Below are 24,250 nucleotides of genomic sequence, written 5' to 3' on the forward strand. Positions count from 1 at the left end.
GTAATAATTACTTCGGAATGAATACAGACTTCAATCATAACAATGGGCTCTTCCCAAGTTAAACATTTGCTGACAGAAGATGTATTAGAAGATTATACGTCTTTAACGTATTTAAATAAAGGAGAAATATATCAGTGAGTATATTTTTAATTTAATGAATTCTTCACAAATTCTTAACAGTGCTTTGTTGTTTAATTTCCTATTTTTATGAATATTATTTCCAGCTTATTGAAGAAATTTCATTCCATTGATCCTGAAAAAGTAAACAACAACTTCGCGCATAGATTCACCAAACAGGAGATCGTAAATAAATTTGAAGTGCTGAAAGTAAGTAAGGGCATTTTATTCAGTCAACAAGCAGTTTTTAATAATTATAAAACGGAATTAACCAATCCAACTAATATTACGCGAACCTTTGTAAGTATGCATGGATGTATGTTTGTTAGTCTTTCATGTGAAAACCATTGAGCGGATTTTGATGATATTTGGCAGTAATTTACCTATACCAGAATAACTTACCATAATATACCCACGGTTGAAAAATTTGATTATAGAGACACATAACTACACACCAATAAAAACTATGAAAATATTATTTAAACCATATTAAATTTCCAGAACAATCCCTTCCAAGACCGGATCTTCCGCGTGTTTTCTTCACAAAATGATGACTGCTTCTCCTTCGAGGATATGCTGGATCTGTGCTCGGCTATGAGTTCCGAGTGCCCTTGCGAGGTCAAAGCAGCTTGGGCGTTTAGAATATATGGTATTTTGTGTTAATTTATTATCATACAATGACACAGTGATGAGTTCAAGCCTCGTAATCATGGTAAAGATTTGTAAACCAACAGAGTTGGCTCAAAATGTTGTGAAATACCTATATAATAATTATTCTTTTAGCTACATACTTATAGCCTAATTTTTACAGATATCGATGAGGACAATCAAATCACGGCTAAAGATATATGCCGTTTAATAGACAGATTGACTTGGGACGTCCACAACAGGAACCACTGTTTAGATAATGAGTCGAAGTTGAAAATTGCTAACATCGTAAGTAGAATAATAATAATCAACACATTAAAATTTCGCTAAAGGGCCTCTGCGTGTTGGACGTGTGTCCCCACGTAAGCCTTTCAAAGGACCGGGTATCTTCCTTATGGCGGTACCCGTGTATTATTGAGAGATAATAATAATTAGAGCAGTAAAATTGACATAAAATTATTAGACTAGAAAACAATTTAGTGTAATATGTACCTTGCTCAGGTATAAATTACCGTAGGTACCTTTATTCAAAAAACTAAATGAACAATTATTAGAATCGATTTTAAGGCTTTTTTTATACGTTATAATTATTAAAATTTGCATATCTCCTAAGTATATTAATTATTACTTATACAATTTTATTTTCCAGATATTAGAAGAAATAAAATTGGATCACTCTGGCGGCATCGGTCTTTCAGAGTTTCAATTTATCATATCAAGAATACCAGAATTTACGTCATCATTTTATTTCCGGCTTTAAAGATCGACAATTTAAAAAATCTTTTATCATCTCTATTTCCCAGAAATATACCCAAATAAATAATTCACTGAACACTAAATTAAATTAATTCACTGTACTGTAAAATTATAATTTTGATAAGATAATCAACAAGAAATACTACTACTACACACACTATGCAAATAATAGCCAATGATTGGACAAATAAACGACTGAAATTGTTGTTAATTTCTTTATTTTAAGTGTCTTTATTTGTTTATTACAGTTAAATTCATCGAGTTGGTAATTAATAATTATGCTTCCGGTGTGTTTATGATATTTTTTTCTATAAGTAAAAGCTCTGCCTCACTGACGCTTGGCTCCATCGCCGGCCAACCAAGCAGTTAATATGAAAATGTCCAAATTGGCGACGTTGCCAAACCGTCGCTATGTGAGTTAAGCCGCTTCACACGTTTTTTTGGCGTGAAAATCTACGGTAGATCCGGTGGTCTGTGTTGTATGGATAACTATGGGGATTGGGGGGCTGATGAAAGAAAGAAAATAAAAGAAAATGCATTTATTTGTAAGGATGACATACCACCATGTTTAAATACGGCGAACTAACCGGTGATTTTCACGCCAAGAAATATGTTTAGACAAGCGGCCTTAGGTACCATATTTGATATTATCAACATTAACTACTTGGACACTTAGCCGGTGACGTCTCTACGGCCGCGGCGTCTAATGAAGCTTTAAATCGTATTTATCTAACAAAAGCTTTGCAAGCTGCTTTATTGAAGCGTCCTGCGAGCGTTCTATCCGGCAATGATGGGATACCACTTGTACGCCCCGTCTCGCCTGGCAACACCACGGGTTGCTTATACTTCACGTGGTATGATGGAAACGATAGATAGACACTGAAATTAAAGTTTAGACAACATTTTAAAAGTTATAAACGAATTATAGAAGAAATCTCGCATGTGCTTGTTTTTAACCGACTTCCAAAAAACGAGGAGGTTATCAATTCGGCCGGTATAATTTTTTTTTTGGATGTATGTACACCGATTACTCCTAGGTTTCTTAACCGATTTACGTGATTCTTTTTTTGTTCGATGCGGAATGGTGTCGAATTGGTCCCATAAAAAATTTATTCGGATAAACCCAGTAGTTTTTATTTTATGAGCATTTTTGTCTGTACTCGATGACTTCATTGAAATGTAGCAGGTAACTTTGATTCACTTCCCGGTAACCGATTGAGCTGAAATTTTGTATACTTATGTAAATTGGATAGCGATGAAACATTATCATGACATAGAGCTGATTTGATGATGGAATCGGAAGGTGGCCTTAGGAACTCAGTAATATATTGACTCAATAATCAATTATATCGAGATTGGGCTCGTTTGATTCGTGTTGATAAATACACTAAAAAGTATTAAATAAAAATAACTGCGTTAAAAACAACCGACTTCATAAACAGAAAAGTAAAAAATAAAAAAGATTTGATATTATTAATTACTATATATTATTTAGATGTGCTATTTATTAAATAGGTTTGAAGTCGGTGCCAAACACTAGTATTAAGCCCGTGCACCGACATCAAACCTTTTTAGTAAATAGCACATCTAAATAAGATGTAGTAATTAATAATATCAAATCTTTTTTATTTTTTACTTTTCTGTTTATGAAGTCGGTTGTTTTTAACGCAGTTATTTTTATTCAATAGTAGGGAGATATAAGGCAAAGGCGTCAAAATTTGTAGTTCACAACTGTTCACAACGTCAATCTTAATATATGTATATAAATCTCGTGTCACAATGTTAGTCCTCAATGGACTCCTAAACCACTTAACCGATTATTATAATATCTTAATCTTAATATATATAAATCTCGTGTCACAATGTTTGTCCTCAATGGACAACCGATTATAATAAAATTCGCACACCATGTGCAGTTCGATCCAACTTGAGAGATAGGATAGTTTAAACATGTAGGTACCATGGGCGAAGCCGGGGGGCGGGGCGGACCGCTAGTTTTATAATAAAGCGAAGATATAGCTATATATTTAATTAAAATGATGTTAAAAATCTTTTCGTTTATTAAGTTGATGAATTTTTTTGTAGCAGTTTGTGTAGATCGATATAGTGAAAACCGTGTGAAAACCCAATAATATGAAAACTTACGGTGTCATTTCAGATGGACACTGGTACATGTATTCAGGATCTTTAAAGTATAGTAAGGGATGATTTGCCTTTGGATATCCTCTATAATAATCCCTATATCGCTGACAAGCCTAGAGTCAAAAAATACTAAGAAAATCTATATGAAACATTAAGTAAAAGTCTGTAACATATAATATAAGAACAGTTTGTTGGAGCCTACCTCATAAAATGTTTCAATTTCATCTAATCGTCCATTATCTACAAAATAAATATCCATCTTGGAGAATTTTAAATGCTACAAAAAATTTCGTTTACGTGTAAAACAAGAAAAATTGATTTAAAATTGGCGGCTAGAACTGTCATATTAAAAAAGGAATTTGTCAGCATTTGTCAGTCTTATCCACAGACTATAAAAAATAAATAAAATGCTTTCTCTTTATTGTTTTTGTAAGTCACAGATTGAAGTGAAAACTGTGAGTGAAAACTTCTGGCGCGTAGAGAGTAAAATGTATCTTGCCAAAGAAGTTTTACTTCTGGCACGTGTGCTGGGACACACACGCTCTTTTTTGAATTCCTACATTAGTTACATATATTATATTAATCGTCCATGCATGTATTAAATTACAATAATTACAATAGAAACATACAAGTTATAATAAATCATAATTATGTAGAGCGAACACGAATGGTGAAATATAAAATTTAAATAAATAAAGCTGCGTTCTCTCACTTAAAAAAACCAACGTAAACCATTCAAATGTTTTATTTATTGGTTTGTATGTAAAAAAACAATTATGATTATTATGAAGTCGAACAAGCTATCTTATAAATGCTTTACATGCTGGTTTATTAAATCGTCCAGCTAAAGAACGATCTGGCAATTGTGGAAAACCAGAGGTTCGACCAATCGTTGGTGGCAAAATAGCGGGTTGCTTATATTTCACATGATAAGGTGGAAAGCTCAAATAAGACCTGAAATTTAAATACCATTATTGCTAATAGGTACATTGCAATGTTATTCTACAGTCTGTATTATAAGCTTTAATGATTACTTACTCGGACATTTCAGATGGACATTGGAAAGCATATTCAGGTTCTTTAAAGTATTTAAGAGGATGGTAGCTTTTAGGATATCCTTTATAATATTCTCTGTGCATTTGACATGCCTGTAAAATATTCATACGTCTATATTTCGTAATTATTTTGTAGCAATAATAGTATGAAATCGTAGAAATAGTAGTAGCCACAGAGCAAGTAATATAGGTACTGCTACAGTAGGCTAAGGCCGGACTATCAAAGAGAATACAAATACTGCGTGTACTATGGCTAAACGGTCGTGGATGCAGACTGCATTTCTATTCAAAAGTGTAATAAACCTAACACTCATTAATACTTGTAAATAAGTATTAAGTATAATATGTATATTACTGAATTACTCAAGTCTTTGGGAAAAAAGCCTTAAGGCCAATGTATGGCCATAGCCTTTTAATAGCGTAGCTTTACATACTTGATAAAACTTTTCTATTTCCTCTTGCCTTATAACATCCATGAAAGCAATATATTTAACCATATTATCAATTAAAAAAAAAGATTTTAATATGAACAAATTTTGTATCTATTTTAAAAGCTTGTGCAAATAATATACGAGATTTTAAATGACAGATTGGATTTTTTTAACAGTATGGAAAAGACAAGGACAGATGACAGAATACTGACTGGCATGTTCTGTGGAGTATTTACTTTATTTACCTTAATAGAAGTACTATATTTTTGAAGTGAAACTTCTTTATCGGGGTTGGACAAAAATTTAGTGTAACATTTTTGCGTTACGCCGTACGCGTGACATTTTTGCGTTACGCCATACTCGTGGCATTTTTAAGGTCATAAAGAAGTTTCACTTCTTTACGTGTGTGCTCTAGTACACGCATACATTTTTTTTAATTACAATTTATGTTTATTTTTAGGTCCCTACAAAATCTCTTTTCTAATCTAACACTATATACTGGCAACACATTCACATATGTATTTCGTTTCGTTCAGCAAAATGAAACGTCAAATCGTCAAAACTCAAAACAATATTACTAATTTTGATTTTTGAAATACATGTGTTTTCGTTTGTATTCAGTGGATATAAAATAAATTATTAATTTTAATTTAATACCTTATATATTCACTAAAGTGTAAAAATCAATAATATTCGAAACTAGTTCACAGCATTGTTATTTTGGGTATACTATTTTTGTCCGCTCTACATTTAGTGCATTGATATAATTTTGACACCTAGGAAAAGAATGAGTTCCTGCAGGGTGAGTTGATTAATTCGTGGCTGTTTCTATACAATTAAACGTATATTTTACTGTACTATATGGATTCGTCACACACGACGCGGTCTGATGAAAATTTGCATTTTTATCACGCACCTGCACACTTTTCTAAACTTTATTACAAAATGCGTCAATATTTTTGTTATTATTTTTTAAAGTTTTAAAGTTGAAGGTTATGCCTATACGGAAGAGCTAAATAAGTATAAATTTAGTGAGCTAAAATTGATTATTTTCGTACTATTTCTTATATAAATTTCGAATAATTCTTTTTGTTTTCATATTAGATTCTAATAGGTCTGTTTAAGCTTAAAATATTATTGGTATTTCTTTAGAAATTTGCGGCACGAGTTAAGGGGGGGGAGGGGAGGGAAAGGGAGGGGGGAGGTAAGGGGAGACCCCCTATAAAGTGGGGGGGGTGAGGAAACCCCCCCTTCTATTTTTTTTTAATTTTTTTGAGATTATATTTATACTAGTTTACCGCCCGCGGCTTCGCCCGCTTTGACTTAAACCTAATAAATTATATACTAAAACCTTCCTCTTGAATCACTCTATCTATTAAAAAAAACCGCATCAAAATCCGTTGCGTAGTTTGAAAGATTTAAGCATACAAAGGGACATAAGGATAGAGAAAGTGACTTTGTTTTATTCTACGTAGTGATGTAGTTAGAAATATAACAAAGATTATGGGCTTTCTTGACTGCTCCGGCGCTGCAGAACGTGGCGCTTGCCCCCGTGTACCTCGTTGCAGGCAGGAATCTTCACTCGCCTTCGTAGCTTCGGCTTTTTGGTCGCCTTTGGCGACCAGCCTCAGCCACTCCGGCTCGCTTGACTCTGCCTGCTCCTCAGCACACGCGGGCGCCACGCTCCTCCGCGCCTCCGACTTTTTTAATACACTCTAGTGTATGACAGACAAGTACCACGTGGAATCGGGGTGGACAGATTTGTTTCTGTGATTAACAATTTGTGTGCAATATACATACAATAAAAACATTTTTTTTAAATAATTATTTATTCAAATCTTGTATACATGTTTGATACAATTTACAATGGCAATGAATGGATCCATTTTATTTTTTTCCACCCATCGTCTCCACATACTCTATATTATCACCGAAGTTTGCTGGGTGGTTATAGTTATCTTTTTTAAAAAATCTTTTTACAACATGCCACTGGGACTCAAATGGGTCAGAGGCAACAAATGGGTTGTCTGGGTCTGAGTGATTACCTTTTTTATGAACATACCCATATTGCCCCAAACAATCATACGCTCGCCAATAATCCGTATGAATTGTTGTCCCCTCAGCAACATGCTTTTGAATGAACTATGGTTTTTAATATGTACATTAAGACATTTGTTATCTCTTTCAAACACAATTCTTGTAGTTTTGTCAATGTAACTCAAACAATTTTGAACATAATCTCAAAAATTAAAAAAAAGATTTCTCTGTAATTACACGTTTCCGCACGAAAAGCCGCGAATGTATGTTTGGGGGCATCATTACCGATCGATAAAAATTAAAATCGCGCCGAAATTCGTGCCGCACGTTTCTAAAGTCAACCCATATTATTTTATAACGGCTTATTTCTCTGATATTATTCGTTACTTACTCATAATATGTTATCATAACTAAGTCTAGATATCAGAAACTGATAAGTGATACATTAAAGTACAATTATAAAGATAAAGTAACCACTTTCATTGGAAATTGGTTCTAATCAAAATTGGTTCAATAATTTCTTAATCTATTTATACATACATGCATTGAAAATTTATAACAGAAGTAACTAAATAGATACTAATGTATGATAAAAATATTTTATTTAAGTTTGGAAAAGAAAAATTAATAATATGAAATTTGTCATGATCGGAAGTTTGGCTAGTCTATGAATAGAAATTAGAAATTTCAGAATGTAACTACACATAACAATTACTAAGTCATCACAAAAACATGATTGTATTGTGTTTTGTCATTGAAAATCAATGGAGTGAGTCAGAGAGCATTGCACTTAATCAGCTGATAAGCCAGCCGTATCAAATACCAGTAAATATTTTTATTTAACTAATACAACTGATTGTTGTTTACAATATTCCGGAAATTTAGTGAAGAAGCTGATAATTTGTTTCTTGAATTTGTTTGCTTATTATTCTTATTTAAAATTGAAATTTTAAGTAATAAAAAGAAAATTTCACTTTAGTGAATAGTAGTAGGTACTTTGAATTAATTAATTTAAACAATAAGATAGCTAAAATAAATATACTTCTTTATACATATGATATTCGGGTGTGCAATTATAAAATAAAGAAATGAGTTCACAGGGTAAAATCTTTTATTCATTAGGTAAATTAAGATCATTGTACAATAATAATATGAGAGATGTACAACAATGGATAACTTTTTTAAATGTTTAATTTTTTAGCTGAAACTTTATTATTATACACATTATAATATAATTATATAATATTATAAAGAGGAAAGGTTTGTAATTATGTATGTATGGTTTTCATGCATAAACTACCGAACCGATTACAATGAAATTTAGCACACATATAGAGAGTAACTTGGATAGGATAGGTTTTATCCTGGAAATCCCACGGGAATGGGAACTATGTGGGTTTTCCTTTGAAAACGCGGGCGTAGCCACAGGCGGAAATCTAGTAATAATTAATATGATATTTTCACATACATGGTTTTCTATCTATTCTCTTTGCTTATTGAATTTCATTCAAGTATCCATTCATCATTCAATCCATTTCATGATTTTGTGACATCCCCTTTCATGTTGCTATTGGTTACGTTTTTTGTAGCCTCAACTCTGTTCTTTTTCATGTATTGTCACTCATGTATTCAAAATTAGATACATTTAAGTTGCGTGATTTGTTTTTTTGTCTATATTTGACAGGTTATACATAAAGGAAAAAAAAATTGTGTACTATTTAAGTCTATGATCTGTTGAATTAAATGCCTTTAATTTCTGCTTCTAAAGTACTTGCGTTAAACAACTATCTCACCTCCGGTGATATATTATAACTTTCAAGATTTAGAGATAAAAATATATTTCAGATTGAACCGCGCATGGTATTATTGTAATGGTGATAATGTCGTGTGCCGGCATGGGCGATGTTGGGTTGCGCGAGCGCTTGCCCGCCCTCTGGCGGCGGATAGAGGACGCGCACTATAGCTACTTGGAGACCGATGATAGTCCGGAGAAACTGCAGCAGAAGAAGAAGCTACAAGGTATGTGGTAGCAGAGTAATAGTTATTTTTATAAGAATTTTATTTGAAGTTTATGTTAGATTATTGGCAGTTTGTTTTATCATGAATTATTATATAAAAATTGCAAGTTGTGCAACTATTTCTGCAAAGTGCAGAATCTATTCAAGTTAACTGTGGTTCTATTAAAATAAGACTGTACTAGAATTTATCATGCACATTTTAAAGGAACTTTTCAATAACAGTTATTTCAAATTGTTACAACTTTTATTCCAGGTTATATAACAGAATACCTGTGTCTCGTGCCCCACGAGTGTAAATTTGGCCTATCTGAAACCGGCAAGGTGTTCCAACGTACGATCAACGAATTGCCTGATTATAGTGCGTATAGAGCTGGTATAGGATGGGCGGCTGTTGCTAGGTACGCTGGCAATCTACTCGCTCAACCCTGGAGGAAGGAGTATAAGGTTATACGGGTAAGCTGTTATCGTCATAACATAATATGAGTTTGTTGAAAATATTGTAGGCTAACGTTAACAATAATTATTTCACAGGTTTGCTTCTCTTTTTATTTCTATAATGTGCCTTGTAGACCCAGTAACATATTTGTTTGAAATATAAAATTCTTGTTTAGACACTCGCAGTTTAATCATCATTTCTTTGTACAATGTCACACTTACTATTACACGACCCTTAAACTTTAAGCTAGAATAGCTTTGTAGCCCATTTTAAATGTTTTTGTTTTATTTCCATCCAGTTATACTCCGGCTTCTACAAACACGAGGTGGAAGCTAATCTAACAGGTGCGGAAGTACTATTACACGCGCTGGGCTACCGAGCGGCGGGTGAAGGTCGGCTCGCACTGGACGGGCCCGCGTGCCCCGACATGGCGGCCGCGCTCTCACGGGACGCGCTTATCGCACAGTGCGAGTGCCAGGTGAGACATCCCAAATTCAAATATATTTATTTGCTCGTATATGGTCATTCAAACTCAAACTCAAACATTCATTTATTCAATTAGACTACTATTTAGTAGCACTTTCGAATCATTACATAAGTATTTTTAACATTTACCACCGATTCGGAAAGCAGTATTTATGGAGAAGAATCGGCAAGAAACTCCATAGTTGCTCTTTTAAAATCATGTCAATATTACATAATATGTAACTTATATCTAACTATAAGTTGAGGGTGTTATACAATATTATTTCTCGCATATGCGATCCACACGCGATCCCATATGTGTTCCCATATGACAATCCCATACATAAATTCCATCCATTTATTACATAATAGCAATCTTAAAGTAAAGTTTGGATACAAAAGTGCACGCCTCATTTTAATTTTTACAAAAAGAAAAATAGAAAATGAATAAAAATACTTTTTATAATCTCATTTTTTATAAGCTAACGGTGTTTATAGTTTTACGATGACATATCCTTAATATCAAACTATTTATTTTATTTGAATATTTCTAATTTAAGGTTTTAACAAAATTATTCGTTACGTTTTTTTGCTTATCATAAAAAAAACAAATATATGTGTAAAAGGGGTGATAGACGTACGAGTAAGTACGCGAACTTGTGGCTCGACGACCTTTTTCGCTCGTGTATCACCCCAAGTACGCGTACTTAAAAACCGTCGAGTAATTTCGTTGACGATCCAACATGTTTGAAATTTTACTCGTAGCCCGCCTTCGCTCGCACGTCTGTCACCGCCGCGAGCCGCGAGCCTAGCCTGTCTAGCTATAATAGGTGTTACCATAGACAAATATACTTTTGCTGATTTCGTTTTCTTCTTTTAGTTTTATGAAAATAATTTAATATAATTAATATGAATGAATATAATATAATTGAATATTGGCGAAGGTATCTTTGAATCACGCCAAGGAAGTTTCACTCCTGACGCGTGGGCTCGGAGCACACGCTCTTTTTTTGTAAAGTACCCTCAAAATATAATAGTAAAAACGAAAATGTCCTTCAATTTTTGAACATTTGTTTTGTTAGAATGCTATTTACTTAAAAATTAGTGCTGGTTAATAAATTAAAAATGTCTATATTTAATTCCTGAATAACATAAAATTCCCTCCGTTGATGACATAGCGACATTCGATATCGGTGACACGCGAGAAACTGCTGACCAAGCTCTTGCGTGTGTCACCGACGTTGAGCCGAGTAAGTACGCGAACTTTAAAACCGCGATTTTAAAGTTCGTACGTCTATCAGCCCTTTGGTAACCCAGGCCCCGGAATCACAGACACAATAGAAAATCTATTGTGTCGTAGACCGATCGGGCCGTTCGGGGCTCAATGGGTTAAGCTTAAATATTTAATTTGTAACCATATTGTTTTGTTACAGATAATGTCCCAAATATGGGAGTCCGTATGGGGCAGTGGTGGTCGCGTGTCGTGGGCTGAAATCGCGAGGGACCGGGCTTCGTTCCCGTCAGATATCAGTACAGCAGCTACTAGGCTTATTGGATATTCTGAAGGTAAATTTTTATGTGCTATGTGCTATTTTGGTGTAAAAGGACTGTAATTAAATTTAAAATTTAAAAAGAAATGTATAACTTTACAAATAGTCCGGGATACATCGCCCATTTTTGCAAGTGATTACTATCAAGCTAATTTTTCGTGAGTAGCTTTATTTTGATGAGATGCCCAATAATTTCATGTACAAAACTCTCGATTGTGGTAGCTACCAGAGGTAACAAGGATAAAATATTTTGATTTGATGGTTCTCAAATATTAATTACTAACTGAATGTTTTTTTTTGTTCAATCTCAAGATAATTATCTAAATTATTCGAAAAAATATTTGTCCTACAAAATCTATGGTTTGATCAAAGAGTCCCCCTTTCCAATGTGTATCGATAACGAAGTCATCATAAATGATTACTAACCAGCAGATTTTTTTATTTTCACTTATTTAATACTTATATAATTCAACAGACATATTGTCCTACAAATTGCGTAATAAATATTTGAGAACCGTCAAATCAAAAATTTTTATCCTTGTTACCTCTGTAAGCTACCACAATCGAGAGTTTCGTACATGAAATTATTGGGCATCTCATCAAAATAAAGCTACTCACGAAAAATTAGCTTGATAGTAATCACTTGCAAAAATGGGCGATGTATCCCGGACTAAAAGGATGTTTTCTAAGATTTTAGTTACTTATTTTTGAAATAAGTGTTTTGTTGATGTCAAATGCTTCAAAAAAATCCAGCTTAAAATATATTGATCTCTATGTAAATCATACTTATGTATCATGTATGATTATTTTCGTTCAATAACATACTTTTTTTTTATTGCAGAAGCAGAAATCTATTCGAACATTCCTGCACAATCTGACCCTCGACGATCGCTGGATAACAACTACCCTCTCCCTTGTAACTGTCCGGAAATAGAGGAACCAATACAACCCCTAATTCACCCTTACATGATGCAAAACATGCTCCCTCAAATGATGTATCCACCAGATATGTCGATGCAGGTCCCTCAATGTAACCCGGTCCCCATTATGGCCCCATACGTACCCTACTACTACCCCGTACAGGCCCCATACATGATCCCCACACCGGTTTACGCGCCAATAAAACACGCGACAAATGTACCGGTAAATGGATATCCACCACAGTACAGACTGCCATCAGTCCCCTCAGTACCGACCGCACAATTGATCGAATTAGATTACGAAAAAGACATAGAAAGAAACGATAAACGACGGCACAGGCATGAGTCGAAGAAAACTTCCAAAACGACGTACAGTGATGTGTCGTTACCGAGCTTTCCAAGATCAGACACACAACCTACGTTAAGTAAGGCGAAAGAAGACGGCATGGGGACGTACGAAAGTTGGGATTATGTATTTAGAAATCTATCGAGTAAGCACCAAGAAGGAGATAGTAGGAGTGGGTTTTCGCAATCTCTAGACAGGGATTCAAGAACGCTAGATAGACTGGATAGAGAAGAAAAGAGATCTAAATACCAGCCTACTACACTTGATTTAGAGGATGGGTTACAAGCGTTAAATCTAGACAGATCGTACGACGAAGAAATGTACCGAACCGCTAAAGTCAACGAGAATTTAATGAGGCTAAAACAAGAACAAGAGAAGAAGAGAGCGAAGAGACAAATAGAAGAGAAAAGAGTCAAGAAAACAGAAGCGATTGGAAATCCAAAAGCCGATGGTCTAGTCACACAGAAAGTCGCTCCGGACAAAGTGAAATTATTAACGAAGAAAGAAATAAAAGACAGGAAAGAAGTTATAAAGCAGACTAACGGACAAGTTGGTGAAGAGAAGAAGTTGAGAAAGAAAGAGAAAGAAGAAGTTAGGAAACCGGTGAAGTTGGTAGCTTCTGAAATGGATAGGTCTAAGAAGCCGGTGGAAAATGGAGTGCACAAGCCGCACAGCTCTAAAAGTGTAGCAGGTAAGTTATTTTACATGTTTTCAAACTTACACTACACATTCTTAGAAAAATCAAATTTGGATTGTTTTTAAGAAGTTGTTGTTGTTGTTAAAGGTGAAAGAAATTTGGGAAAAAACAGAAACCAGCCACATCATTATTTTGTTACTTGCAATTTTACACATGTATTTAAACTTAATTAGGTGATAATAGAACGTATCTAATAATCGTTGTATCTATTCTAATAATAATTAATTAGATTATTATTATTAGACATGTGAGCAACGTTATTCGTTTAGAGTGTTCCAGTATTATATCGACAAGATGTCGGAAACTTAATATTCAATCATTTTCTCATTATACAACTTGAAAATTATTTGTTATTGTGTTAAAAATTTAACAAGTTAAAATCCAATTTCAGGCTCAAGCACACCGTACGACCACAAAGCTCAACTCATAGTATCGTTAGACGAACCGGATTCACGGAAACAGAACGGCGAACGAATCACGCCAGACCGGCAAATAGTTCAAACGGATCAAACGGACCAAATGAATCAAACGAATCAAATGAATCAAATGAACCAAATGAGAAAGTGGCAATGCGGTACATGCACGTATTTGAACAAGGACAGTTTGCAAGCGTGCGAAATGTGCGGTAAGTCGAAAAAGGGCCCAGAAATAGAGCCCCTAACGTCTGGGGGGAGGGAGTGTCCGGCTTGTACGTTGGTTAATAAGCGGGAAGCGAGGGCCTGTGACGCGTGCGGCACTAGTTTGGACCATTGCCCCACTTATATTTGAATTATCGACTATTTTGTTGAATTGGGGGTAGTTTTGGAAATTTTGATTTTGAGGGTAGTTCGAGTTTTTCACTGACTTGCAAAGGAGGTTCTCATTTTGGTCGGTTTTTTCTTTATGAGTTAATATGGTAGCAATATGTGTGATTTAGTATAATATTTGTTATTTTAATACAAATCTTTAAGAAACCTATGTTAAAGTTTACATAACTCCCCCCCTTTGACTATAACAAAGTCGATATAAATACAGGAGTTTCGTCAAACCTCACAATATATACTATTTTTATTTAGATATCGTAATTTTATAGTTACACATACCTCTTAATCTCATTTTATGTTTGTGTATTGATAGATGTCAGAAATTATTTTGTGTACAGGTCAATTAAATATTTTATCCTATAGTTCATATTTGTAGGCTATGTTTGGTCGCTGTTCCCATAAAAATCAATATTAAAAGTAAATTATAGTCAATAACACAAATTACACCTTATGATCTATGTTTTAAAGTTTATTTTTAAATAACCTAGACGGATTTAATCGATTGACTTGACTTAGATTTTTTACTATATCTAAATCTATTTTGATCCTATAAGAGTGGTCAAGAAATTAATATAACCTAAAAATATAGGATTTTAAGTGAGGTCTAGTTTTTTATTCAGTCATATCGAAGAATATATAACGAAATAACCTTTTTTATAGCTGCGTTCTAAAATAAGACGCATTTTCAAAATGCATTTTATAAGTTTGTATTTAGATCGTAGTCCTAGCTGAAATTATTATCTCTGTTTCGCTCAGACAATAGGGAATGTTAATGGGCTAGAGTAGGACGGCATTAACGTATATTTATTAGCGTTGCATTCGATTTTAATGCGAGTTTGGAATAAATGTGTATTGGGAATGTTTTCATAATTTATTTCGTTCTTTAATATCTGTCCATTGTTTTTTAACGTTTTTTTTAAGATTTTTTCCATGTAACTGATAGTGAGTGTTTTTAATGGGAAAGTTATTTTTATTTTTTATTGTTTCAAAATAAATTAATGAATGCAAGCGGTTGTTAAATTCTATTCATTTTAAATAGTGCCGCATTATATTTATATATTTCTATTTATAAATATAATGCGGCACTATTTAAAATGGGAGGAAATTTTCCGGGCGTTATTTATATTAAAAATATACGGTCGAACATTAAAGATTGTTTTTTTTTAAATTGTAAAATATTATTTTTTCAAACAATAACTTGTTATTAAAATGTAGTGATTTTACTTCTTCCAAATTTACCTTTTTGTGACATTTTGTTTGTTTTTTTGGCGCCTTTTGTTAGAGATCTTGATCGTTTAAACCAGAAGATGGCGTTGGTATGAATAATTTATTAGCATAACTTAAAAATATGTACACTTTTTAATGTTTGAAGAAATGTATTTAATGATGCCAATATTATGAAGTTGCATTATGTTTTGTATTTATCATGTTGCATTTTTTCATAATTTTGTTATTTTTTTGGATAATCAAAAATAAAATGTATTTAAATATTTACTACTTCTCATTAAAGTTTACGATGCAAAGTTGAAATGTTATTAATTACTAAGTTTTGAATCAAAATTCTATACTGTTTATCGGTTAATAAATGTTTGTATGTATGTATGTTTCCTCTGTTATATCGTCATTTTGTTGTTCAAATTAAAGTCTTTATTGTTATTTATTATATAAATTGTTTTAACTCGCTTGTGACAGGGTAATGATTGTTTAGGATATGTAGTGATATTTGGATGGTAATAACGTTGTTTATTTCTTATTTTTACAGTGTTTTTTGAAGTGAAACTTCTTTAGGCGCGTTGAGAGTAAAATTTCAAGGTCGCGTCATGGCAATACCGTCACGTCATAAAGTAAGGCGGCGATTTTGGTATCTTTGAATCTTACCAAAGATGTTTCACTTCTGACACGTGTGCTCGGCACACATGCTCTTTTTTATTTTCATTCATATAAACCTCTGAATTTATATACTTATGAAGGTCTACTATCATCTTTCTTTTCTCCTTATTAAATATTTTTAAAATTGAATTTCTATAGCAATATCAATGACAGTATATTATAATATGTATGTAATATTATTTTTTCGAACTTTTGAATGATTTCTTTGTTGTTTTTTCCTATGGACAGTAAAATTTTATATTTTTTTGAAATCAAACATCTGTAGAAAATCAAAGATCAACTTAACAAAGAAGTTGGTTCTTATCTTTTAATTCTATAGTACAAAACTATTATTAAGTAATTATTATTGGAGTAAATTTTTTTCTTTATAAATGCGTTGTTACCATCAAGTTTATGTGTATTTCAAAATTAAAATCCTTACTAATAAAAATAATATCATTTGTATTCTGTCTCTATGAGTGTGAAAGAGACAAAACACCGATTGGATCACAGATTAAAAATGTTAGTAAGGCCCTAATAATAGTGTTCGTTTTTCGCCTTCTAAAAATGCTTTAATGTTAGAATAGATGCCTTTTATTTTAAAACATGTATAAACATATTGATCTGTAAATAATGTTAGTGTAAATATTAGATAATAAATTATTAATATATTTAATATAAACAGTATTAATTATGTTGTTTTTGTTCTTTATCCCAATGCAAATGTTACGAATTTTCTTAATTATTTTACGAGTTAAAATTTATAATGATCTCTAATGAAGGATCAGTTAATCTCCAAATGTCCCTAGATAGGGCAAAGGGAATCAGCACTCCACTATGCAACCCGATTTTACGCAGTACACTATAACTATCTCCAGTTTTTTTCAATTGGCTTGACTTCTACGATAGTAACTGTCAAGTCACCTTTGAAGGACCACGCTTTTATCATCTCCCAATGTATTCTGATCACTATGAAACGCGTTACCGATCAAGTAGTGAAGAATTATAAAAACAATAAAAGACCTTTCCCTATTCCTATGCCTATTTTCGGTCCCCTATCGATTTGGCGACATCTTTATTTCTTCCTTTTCATTTTGGATTATCTTGTAGACGTAGAAAGTGGAGTGTTTGTTAATTCCTAGATTTCCTATACTTCCTTGGGCAGTTTAAAGGTAGATCTTCAGTTAGTAGTAACGTTGTTTGTAAATTACCTCAAGAAAGAAGCAATTAATGCAGGCCTTGATATAAACTTAATAAAGATCCAATAGAAGTATGGCCTTGACAGCTTTGAAGAAGGTTATCAATTCTATGATTGTAAACAAAACAATATGTTTATCGTATATTTGCTAGGAAAGGTTATGGCGTACTAGTTTGTTAATCAAGCCCTACTCGTAATGTGATAATTAATAATGTAGAGACAAATAAAGAGTATCTGCATAGATATTTGAATAAGCTATATACGAGTATAAATTTATAAAGAATAGAAAAAATTCGATCACGAGGCGGGACTCGAACCCGGCCACCCGTGATAGTTGGTCAGGCATCCGCCCTGGATTGGCGTGAAAGGATGCGGGTTCGAGTCCCGCCTCGTGATCGAATTTTTTCTATTCTTTATAAATTTATAGGTATTTATAAAGTATTTGAATGCCATAAAACCAAAAATATCAAATATATACGAGTATATAGATTATGAACATTTACGGAATTCTTATTTGCGAAATTTAGCCATCGTGATTCATATCAATTGGTCCGGGAGCCAGCAGCAGATTTTATGACCAAGTTCCTCTCAAGCGGTAATTAGTAAAATGCATCAAAGTATAGTATTATGAAGCCTCGTGAACGTCAGCTGGAGCTCGGTTGGGGGGAAGAGCGGTTGTAGCCTCCCGTATCAGCTGACGGTTTTTCCACCAAGATACAGCCAGCTGACATATATATTTATCCACAGTTACATATAAGCTATCATCAGGTAAATTTTTGTTTGAGAGGAAATAACGGAAAATAAATTTTTCTTTAAATTTAACTATCATGTTCGAGACACCAGCTGACGTATAATACACCATGTTGTAACCAGCTGACTATTTTTTTTCGTTGAGATATTGGGTTAGCTACAATTTGACAAATTTTTAGCTGAGAGGAAATGAATGAATGAATGTATTTTTTTCCTATGTGCGTGGGAGGCTACAACCGCTCACCCCCCCAACCGAGCGCCAGCTGACGTTCACGAGGCTTTATAATACTATACTCTCATGCGTCTGACGAATTATCTCTTGAGAGGAAATAGTTAACCAAATTTGCACCTGGCTCCCTAACCAAATCGCTTATTTGAAATCCAAAAGAGCAATGCTTTAGCTTGGAAGTTGGAACAGACAGATAGGTAGTTGTATTGCCTACTTACTTGTTTTAAAACTAGTTGATCATCAAGTGGCTGAGTGGGAATCATAAAATCTAGTTACCTACCGATATCTGATTAACGAATATATTTTTGTTCCACAAAAGGAAAATTTCGATTTTATATATCCATAAATTCCTAGTATAGATGTAAACATCAAGGAATTACCGAAGGTATTTAGTTGAGGTTTTTACGATATTATGTTTTCATCATTATAAGTAATATGGAGGAATGTTTACGTTTTTATATACATTCCTAGTAACTGGATAATTACTTATTAAACATATACATATGTATGTATATTATAGTAGTTCTAGTTAATTATTGTACTGTCTTAATAAACAATATTTTTTTGGAACGAAGTACCTTATCACGCGTTGCGAAAGTGGATACACGGAATTAAGACCAAAAGTGCGCCTGTTTCTCTCTCTATCCGTCTCTCTATCTCATAGAGCTTCGTTCCACCTCTCAAGTTTTATTTATATATATTTATAAATAACAGCACGTGTTACAAATATTTTCATATCTCCACGAGTCAAAAGCCTAGGTATATTATAATATGTGCGCACTGCTGTTCGGAATTTAAGATTAGTCCTAAATAAACGTTATCAGATAATATGCTCTTGTTTTTTGATAATTTACCTATAAAATTTTCCACTTCAAAATTATCTAAATTTAATGGCAATTGAGGTGGTTTACTAAATCGATTAACAAAAAATGCGTAATTTTATTTATGTTTCAATACATAGTCACAGATAAATAATTATCTGTTTTCAATTTTCATTCGGCAAAAATCGCTTACCTATTACAGTTTCAAATCTCAATCAGGTTGGATACTTTTTAACACACTTATTTACCCCTATGTTTGTATGAAGAGTTAATTTGACCTACTTTAAACAGATATTTAATTCAAACTTTATAGACTTATCAAGGATCGGTGACAATACGATAATCTTACGATAATTTCATGAGTCTTTGCGCGTTTTTTTATTTTTTTTGAACAATATGTTTATTAATTTATTTCATTTTCACATGGCTACCGGAAATGTGTATGTATATTTTGTGTGTTAATTTTCTAGGATTGAAATATGAAGGTAATAAGGTATACATATTATATTATGTTTAGGAATTTTACTTCGGCACCTCTGTTGATATCAAACTATTTCCATTTAACTTAATTACATTACATTGGCCTTCTTTAATTTTAACCTTTTTTTCTATAAATCATAGATAATAATCTAAGTTTATATTGTTCAACATTCGAATAAATATTAAGCTTTTTTATTTGTTGAGTTTTAGCTCTATTTTACCCAGAGCCGGTCCTGAACCGAATCCAATAACTAGTTTTTATTTTGGAACCGTATTGAATAGATAGCATCTTATGCATTCACTTATTTCTGTTATTTGAAGTCTGTACATTTGCAGACAGATAAGGTTTATTGACCAATAAAAGAAAAAAATAAATTAAATTAAAATTACTTTATTAAAAATTAATCATAGGTTGAGTTTAGTAGTGTCCGCTTCCGTGACCGTGTCCGTGTCCTCCATGTCCGCCGAATCCAGAATCGTGACCGCCGAAACCTCCCTGGCTTCCATGACCGCCGAAACCGCCCTGGCTACCTCCGTGACCGCTACCGAAACCGCCTTGGCTACTTCCGTGACCGCTTTCGAAACCTCCCTGGTTACCGCCGTGACCACCTTGGCTTCCGCCAAATCCAGAATCGTGGCCACCGCCGTATCCACCTTGGCTTCCGCCATATCCAGAATCATGTCCACCGTAGCTCTGGCCACCACCACCGTATCCTGAAAAGCACGAGACTTTTAGTATGCTAATAAACATTTAAACGGTAAATAAAACTTGAAGGTTTTTTTGTGAATAAGTTATTTAAATAAATTCTTAGTTAATTGTTCATAATTAATTTTCCGGTACCAACTTCTTTAAATTTAATAGTCCGATGTTTGTAAGATATGAATATTTAAATTAAATTCAACGAAATAAACATACAAAATAAAAGTAATATAATATTTACCTGGGTGAGCTACGGCAACCGCAACTAATGCTAAGGCAACAATCTGTAAAGAGATACAATATTATGTTGTAATATTTAATATGTACAAAATAAATAAAGAAATCTATACTAATATTATAAAGCTGAAGAGTTTGTTTGTTTGTTTGAACGCGCTAATCTCAGGAACTACTGGTCCGATTTGAAAAATTCTTTCGGTGTTAGATAGCCCATTTATCGAAGAAGGCTATAGGCTATAAATCATCACGCTAAGACCAACAGGAGCGGAGCAACGCGGGTAAAACCGCAGGGCACAGCTAGTAAAATATATTTGTAATGCGGACAAAAACAAATAGGATATTATCTTGCATTATATTTATCATCATTAATAATAATAAAACAAATAATTTTGCAATTTCACTAAATTAGGGTATTTTTAAATTCAAATTTAATTTTATTTAATTCAGATTTGAACTTGATTTAATTATTTTAAATTCAGATTTGAACTTATTTGAAAGCACAGAGATTTTTCTTCTCATCAAGTTTAAAGAAAAATATGCACGAGATATAAAAAAAAGTTATTATAAAAGTCATTGTGAATCTTTGTTTTCAATCACCACTAACTTACCATAAGTTTAGCCATTTTGAATTAAGTATGTTTTCACGAGTTACAACAACGATGGTCAAACTTGGAATGATGTTGAGCTTGCTCCTTCCCATTTTATATACAGAAAGGTCGGGGGCAGCCCGCGATTTGATCTCATCTCATGTGACGTAGTTCTAATCTTCTTGTTGTTAAATTGATGCTGTAGTTGTAAGGGCAATATGGAATATTGGAAAATGTCTACGGCGAGTTACTTGTCAAACTAACTTCCATCTATTCGATTGAAAGAGAAATGAAATTTGTACCTTAAGACTTTTCATACAAAAAGCTACAATTATTTAGTGTATGATATTTGAATGATGGGTAATAAATTATTAATTACTAGCCGTCCGCCCCAGCTTCACTCGTGGTACGTGTTTATGTTTTATTTCCATAAGAACCATCAACCTTCAAGGAATATTATAAAAATAGAATTATCGAAATCGGTCCACCCGTTCACGCGTGATGCCGTGACCAAGGAAAACGGGTTTCATTTTTATACCTATACATATACCTAGAGGTGTGTTTGTAATTTTCCTCTTTATGTATCGTATCTAACAAGGACATAAAATATAATATACTAGCTGGAGCCCGCGATTTTGTAGTGGTGCGAGACCCTCGTAAGAGACTATAATGTTAATTTTTAATTTTTACAAATTTTCACATTTACAATGTAATAACACTACTTATATGCAAGTTATATTTCCAAACAATAAAGTTATATCCATAATCCAGATAGACATTACAACAAGTGAAAGGGAACATAAAATCTTGTCATCGAAAGTTTTTTAAAGACAAAAGTAATTAACCTGAAAGAATATATAAAAGTTGCATTACTATTTTGCAATCGAGTTTCAATGTAAGTGCAACTAAATCAGATATAAATTAATAGCCGGCGGTTGTATCCGGTTATAATATTTAATCTTTGAAAAGCGCAATGCTATCACTATCCGAAAAGGAAGGAAGGTTACCAGTTCGTTGCATTGTTTTTTTTATAAACGTTGGCACAGGTCTATGAATTCAATGAATGTCGACTGCAATTCTTGATGCGTTATCTGCAATATTGTGAGTTTATAATGACGATGGCGATGTGAGATTTTCATAAATTACATTGAGCGTCACAAAAAAAAATGTGAAAAAGCACGTTCATGATGTTTACAGTCGCATAACGATCATACCTGAATTATGAATTCTGAACTAAATAGTATCAACCTGGAAAATATGAATTTGATTGCTACCAAGACTCAATAGTTCACAATATAAAAAATCATAAGCAGATTTTATTGAGTAAGTAGGTATATTACCTACTCCTATCAAAATATAATCTCTTACTATTAAGTTTACTCATATAGGTAAGTACCAGAAAAAATTTATACAGTGAGCTTAAAGAGTTATAAATAGTGTCAATTGTTTTGATTAATTAATTATTAAGTATCTTATGGTAAATTTATTACATCATGTACATAATTACATCAAAAATACTGTTTCCATATTTGACATTAGAATATTTAGCTTTTCTCTCTCTTTTTTAGGTTCTTCTCTTATTAAAGTATTAGCCAGTTATGAAATATATTGTTTTTGAACTTTAACAGTAACACAGGATGGGTAATAGAAGTTCGTGGCCATTTAAATTGGCGATAGCTACAGGTTATGTTAATTTAGTAAACAAATCAATGGGAGAACTGGTTCTTATTTGGGATTTTTGGAAACATCCAATAAGTTTTGTTATCGGTATTAATTGTTGTAAACGAACTAATTACATATCTATATATTTTTTGCTATTTTTTGCCTTTAAAAATAGATAATTTATCAGTCACAGGTTTTTCGTTCCAAGTTTTTGGGACCGAATCAAACATGATGCAACATAATATTATTATAATACTACCAAAATAAGTGGAAACCAAGATTTATTTATTGAAGTATAGATTTAAATAAAAGGCAGTGTCTATTTGAGAACTTTCAAAATTTCTCGTTATCAAAACGATTTTTTATGGTAATTTATGGTGATTTTTTACCTATTAGGTAAAATAATAATGTGATAATGAAAATCCGAACCCTTTTAGAATCTGATAAACTAGTACATGTATAATAATGAACCCCATATTTTATTTTTTAAGTGATACTTTTATTGTTTTATTTTGGTTGCGAAAAAAAACAGATTGGATTTTCGTGACCGACTTTTGTCAGTTTATTATCTGTAGCTATGACGAATTTTTAATAGTTTTGCGAGTGTTGTTTACATATATTTTATTACTATTGTACCTTTTAATTTATGTAACTACAATTTAAATGTTAAATTACTACCATTCATATAGATTAGATATAAACAAAAAAAACAAATGATACTTTGTCATAGACTAAATGGACATTTAAATTTATAAACTACAGATATTCAAAGGATAACTTTTATTAGTCTTTGGAAAATACTATTCTACATTGTGTGCTCTATCAATCAACATAATGTATTATTTCCCGCTCATAAGAATACCTTAAGTTTCCTAAGTTTTACCGCTTTATTTGGTTTTTCAATCAAAATAAAATGTGAATGAAAAACCACAATAATATACTTAGTAATTTATAATTAAGTCAGTCATGTTTACAAGTTTTGTAGAGAAACGAAATTTCGCAATATTGCATAAAATAAGTTTATAACAAGAAAATTTGGGCAGATATCGAATTTATAAAGTACCTACTATAAATACAACCCAGGAAAATAAATTACATTAAAATTTTTGTAATTTACAAATTATGTATTTAGCTAAATTTTGTTAGGATACAGATAAGCAAAACTAAGTTTTTAATAGTATCCGTATGGATGTAGGTATATTTCCTGTTTAATAGATAACTATGCATATAAAAATAATAATAATATTGTCTTAGACTTATAATATTGTTTATAAGATAGTGGTGTAGAGAATGGTA

At 32.6% G+C, this 24,250-nt stretch overlaps 5 protein-coding genes across 6 annotated transcripts; 2 read left to right on the forward strand and 3 right to left on the reverse strand.

Annotated features, from left to right (window-relative positions):
* On the forward strand, positions 1 to 1,963 carry LOC149481476 (calcium and integrin-binding protein 1-like). Its single transcript, XM_089704916.1, has 5 exons — positions 1 to 134; positions 225 to 327; positions 619 to 766; positions 929 to 1,053; positions 1,415 to 1,963. Exons 1-5 carry the CDS (start codon positions 43 to 45, stop codon positions 1,523 to 1,525), a joined length of 579 nt encoding a protein of 192 aa, XP_089561042.1. The 5' UTR covers positions 1 to 42; the 3' UTR covers positions 1,526 to 1,963.
* Positions 1,964 to 2,173: 210 nt separating this feature from the next.
* On the reverse strand, positions 2,174 to 3,951 carry LOC149481477 (uncharacterized). The gene is made up of 3 exons (XM_089704918.1): positions 3,866 to 3,951; positions 3,667 to 3,776; positions 2,174 to 2,400 (listed from the first exon to the last, which is right to left on the reverse strand). The coding sequence occupies exons 1-3, from the start codon at positions 3,920 to 3,922 to the stop codon at positions 2,247 to 2,249; spliced, it is 321 nt and encodes a 106-aa protein (XP_089561044.1). The 5' UTR covers positions 3,923 to 3,951; the 3' UTR covers positions 2,174 to 2,246.
* A 447-nt stretch (positions 3,952 to 4,398) lies between these two features.
* Positions 4,399 to 5,251, reverse strand: LOC149481478 (uncharacterized). Its single transcript, XM_089705402.1, has 3 exons — positions 5,153 to 5,251; positions 4,702 to 4,811; positions 4,399 to 4,617 (listed from the first exon to the last, which is right to left on the reverse strand). Exons 1-3 carry the CDS (start codon positions 5,213 to 5,215, stop codon positions 4,464 to 4,466), a joined length of 327 nt encoding a protein of 108 aa, XP_089561528.1. The 5' UTR covers positions 5,216 to 5,251; the 3' UTR covers positions 4,399 to 4,463.
* Positions 5,252 to 5,690: 439 nt separating this feature from the next.
* tamo (PUB and ZnF_RBZ domain-containing protein tamozhennic) lies at positions 5,691 to 14,469 on the forward strand. The gene is made up of 7 exons (XM_089705332.1): positions 5,691 to 5,951; positions 9,032 to 9,205; positions 9,458 to 9,657; positions 9,939 to 10,118; positions 11,539 to 11,671; positions 12,497 to 13,612; positions 14,010 to 14,469. The coding sequence occupies exons 2-7, from the start codon at positions 9,058 to 9,060 to the stop codon at positions 14,384 to 14,386; spliced, it is 2,154 nt and encodes a 717-aa protein (XP_089561458.1). The 5' UTR covers positions 5,691 to 5,951; positions 9,032 to 9,057; the 3' UTR covers positions 14,387 to 14,469.
* A 5,674-nt stretch (positions 14,470 to 20,143) lies between these two features.
* Positions 20,144 to 21,415, reverse strand: LOC149481480 (uncharacterized). 2 transcript variants are annotated; one of them, XM_089704880.1, is made up of 4 exons: positions 21,314 to 21,415; positions 20,710 to 20,752; positions 20,411 to 20,482; positions 20,144 to 20,377 (listed from the first exon to the last, which is right to left on the reverse strand). In XM_089704880.1, exons 1-4 carry the CDS (start codon positions 21,326 to 21,328, stop codon positions 20,187 to 20,189), a joined length of 321 nt encoding a protein of 106 aa, XP_089561006.1. In that variant the 5' UTR covers positions 21,329 to 21,415; the 3' UTR covers positions 20,144 to 20,186. The 2 variants fall into 2 exon arrangements, with proteins under 2 accessions (XP_089561006.1, XP_089561005.1); XM_089704879.1 differs by having other exon boundaries at positions 20,144 to 20,482; positions 21,314 to 21,413.
* Positions 21,416 to 24,250: the final 2,835 nt, after the last annotated feature.

The sequence above is a fragment of the Colias philodice genome, chromosome 16, assembly GCF_061535455.1.
Source record: "Colias philodice isolate Cphi_HAF_F1 chromosome 16, ilColPhil1 Martin Lab GWU primary, whole genome shotgun sequence".
Taxonomy (NCBI): Eukaryota; Metazoa; Arthropoda; class Insecta; order Lepidoptera; family Pieridae; genus Colias; species Colias philodice.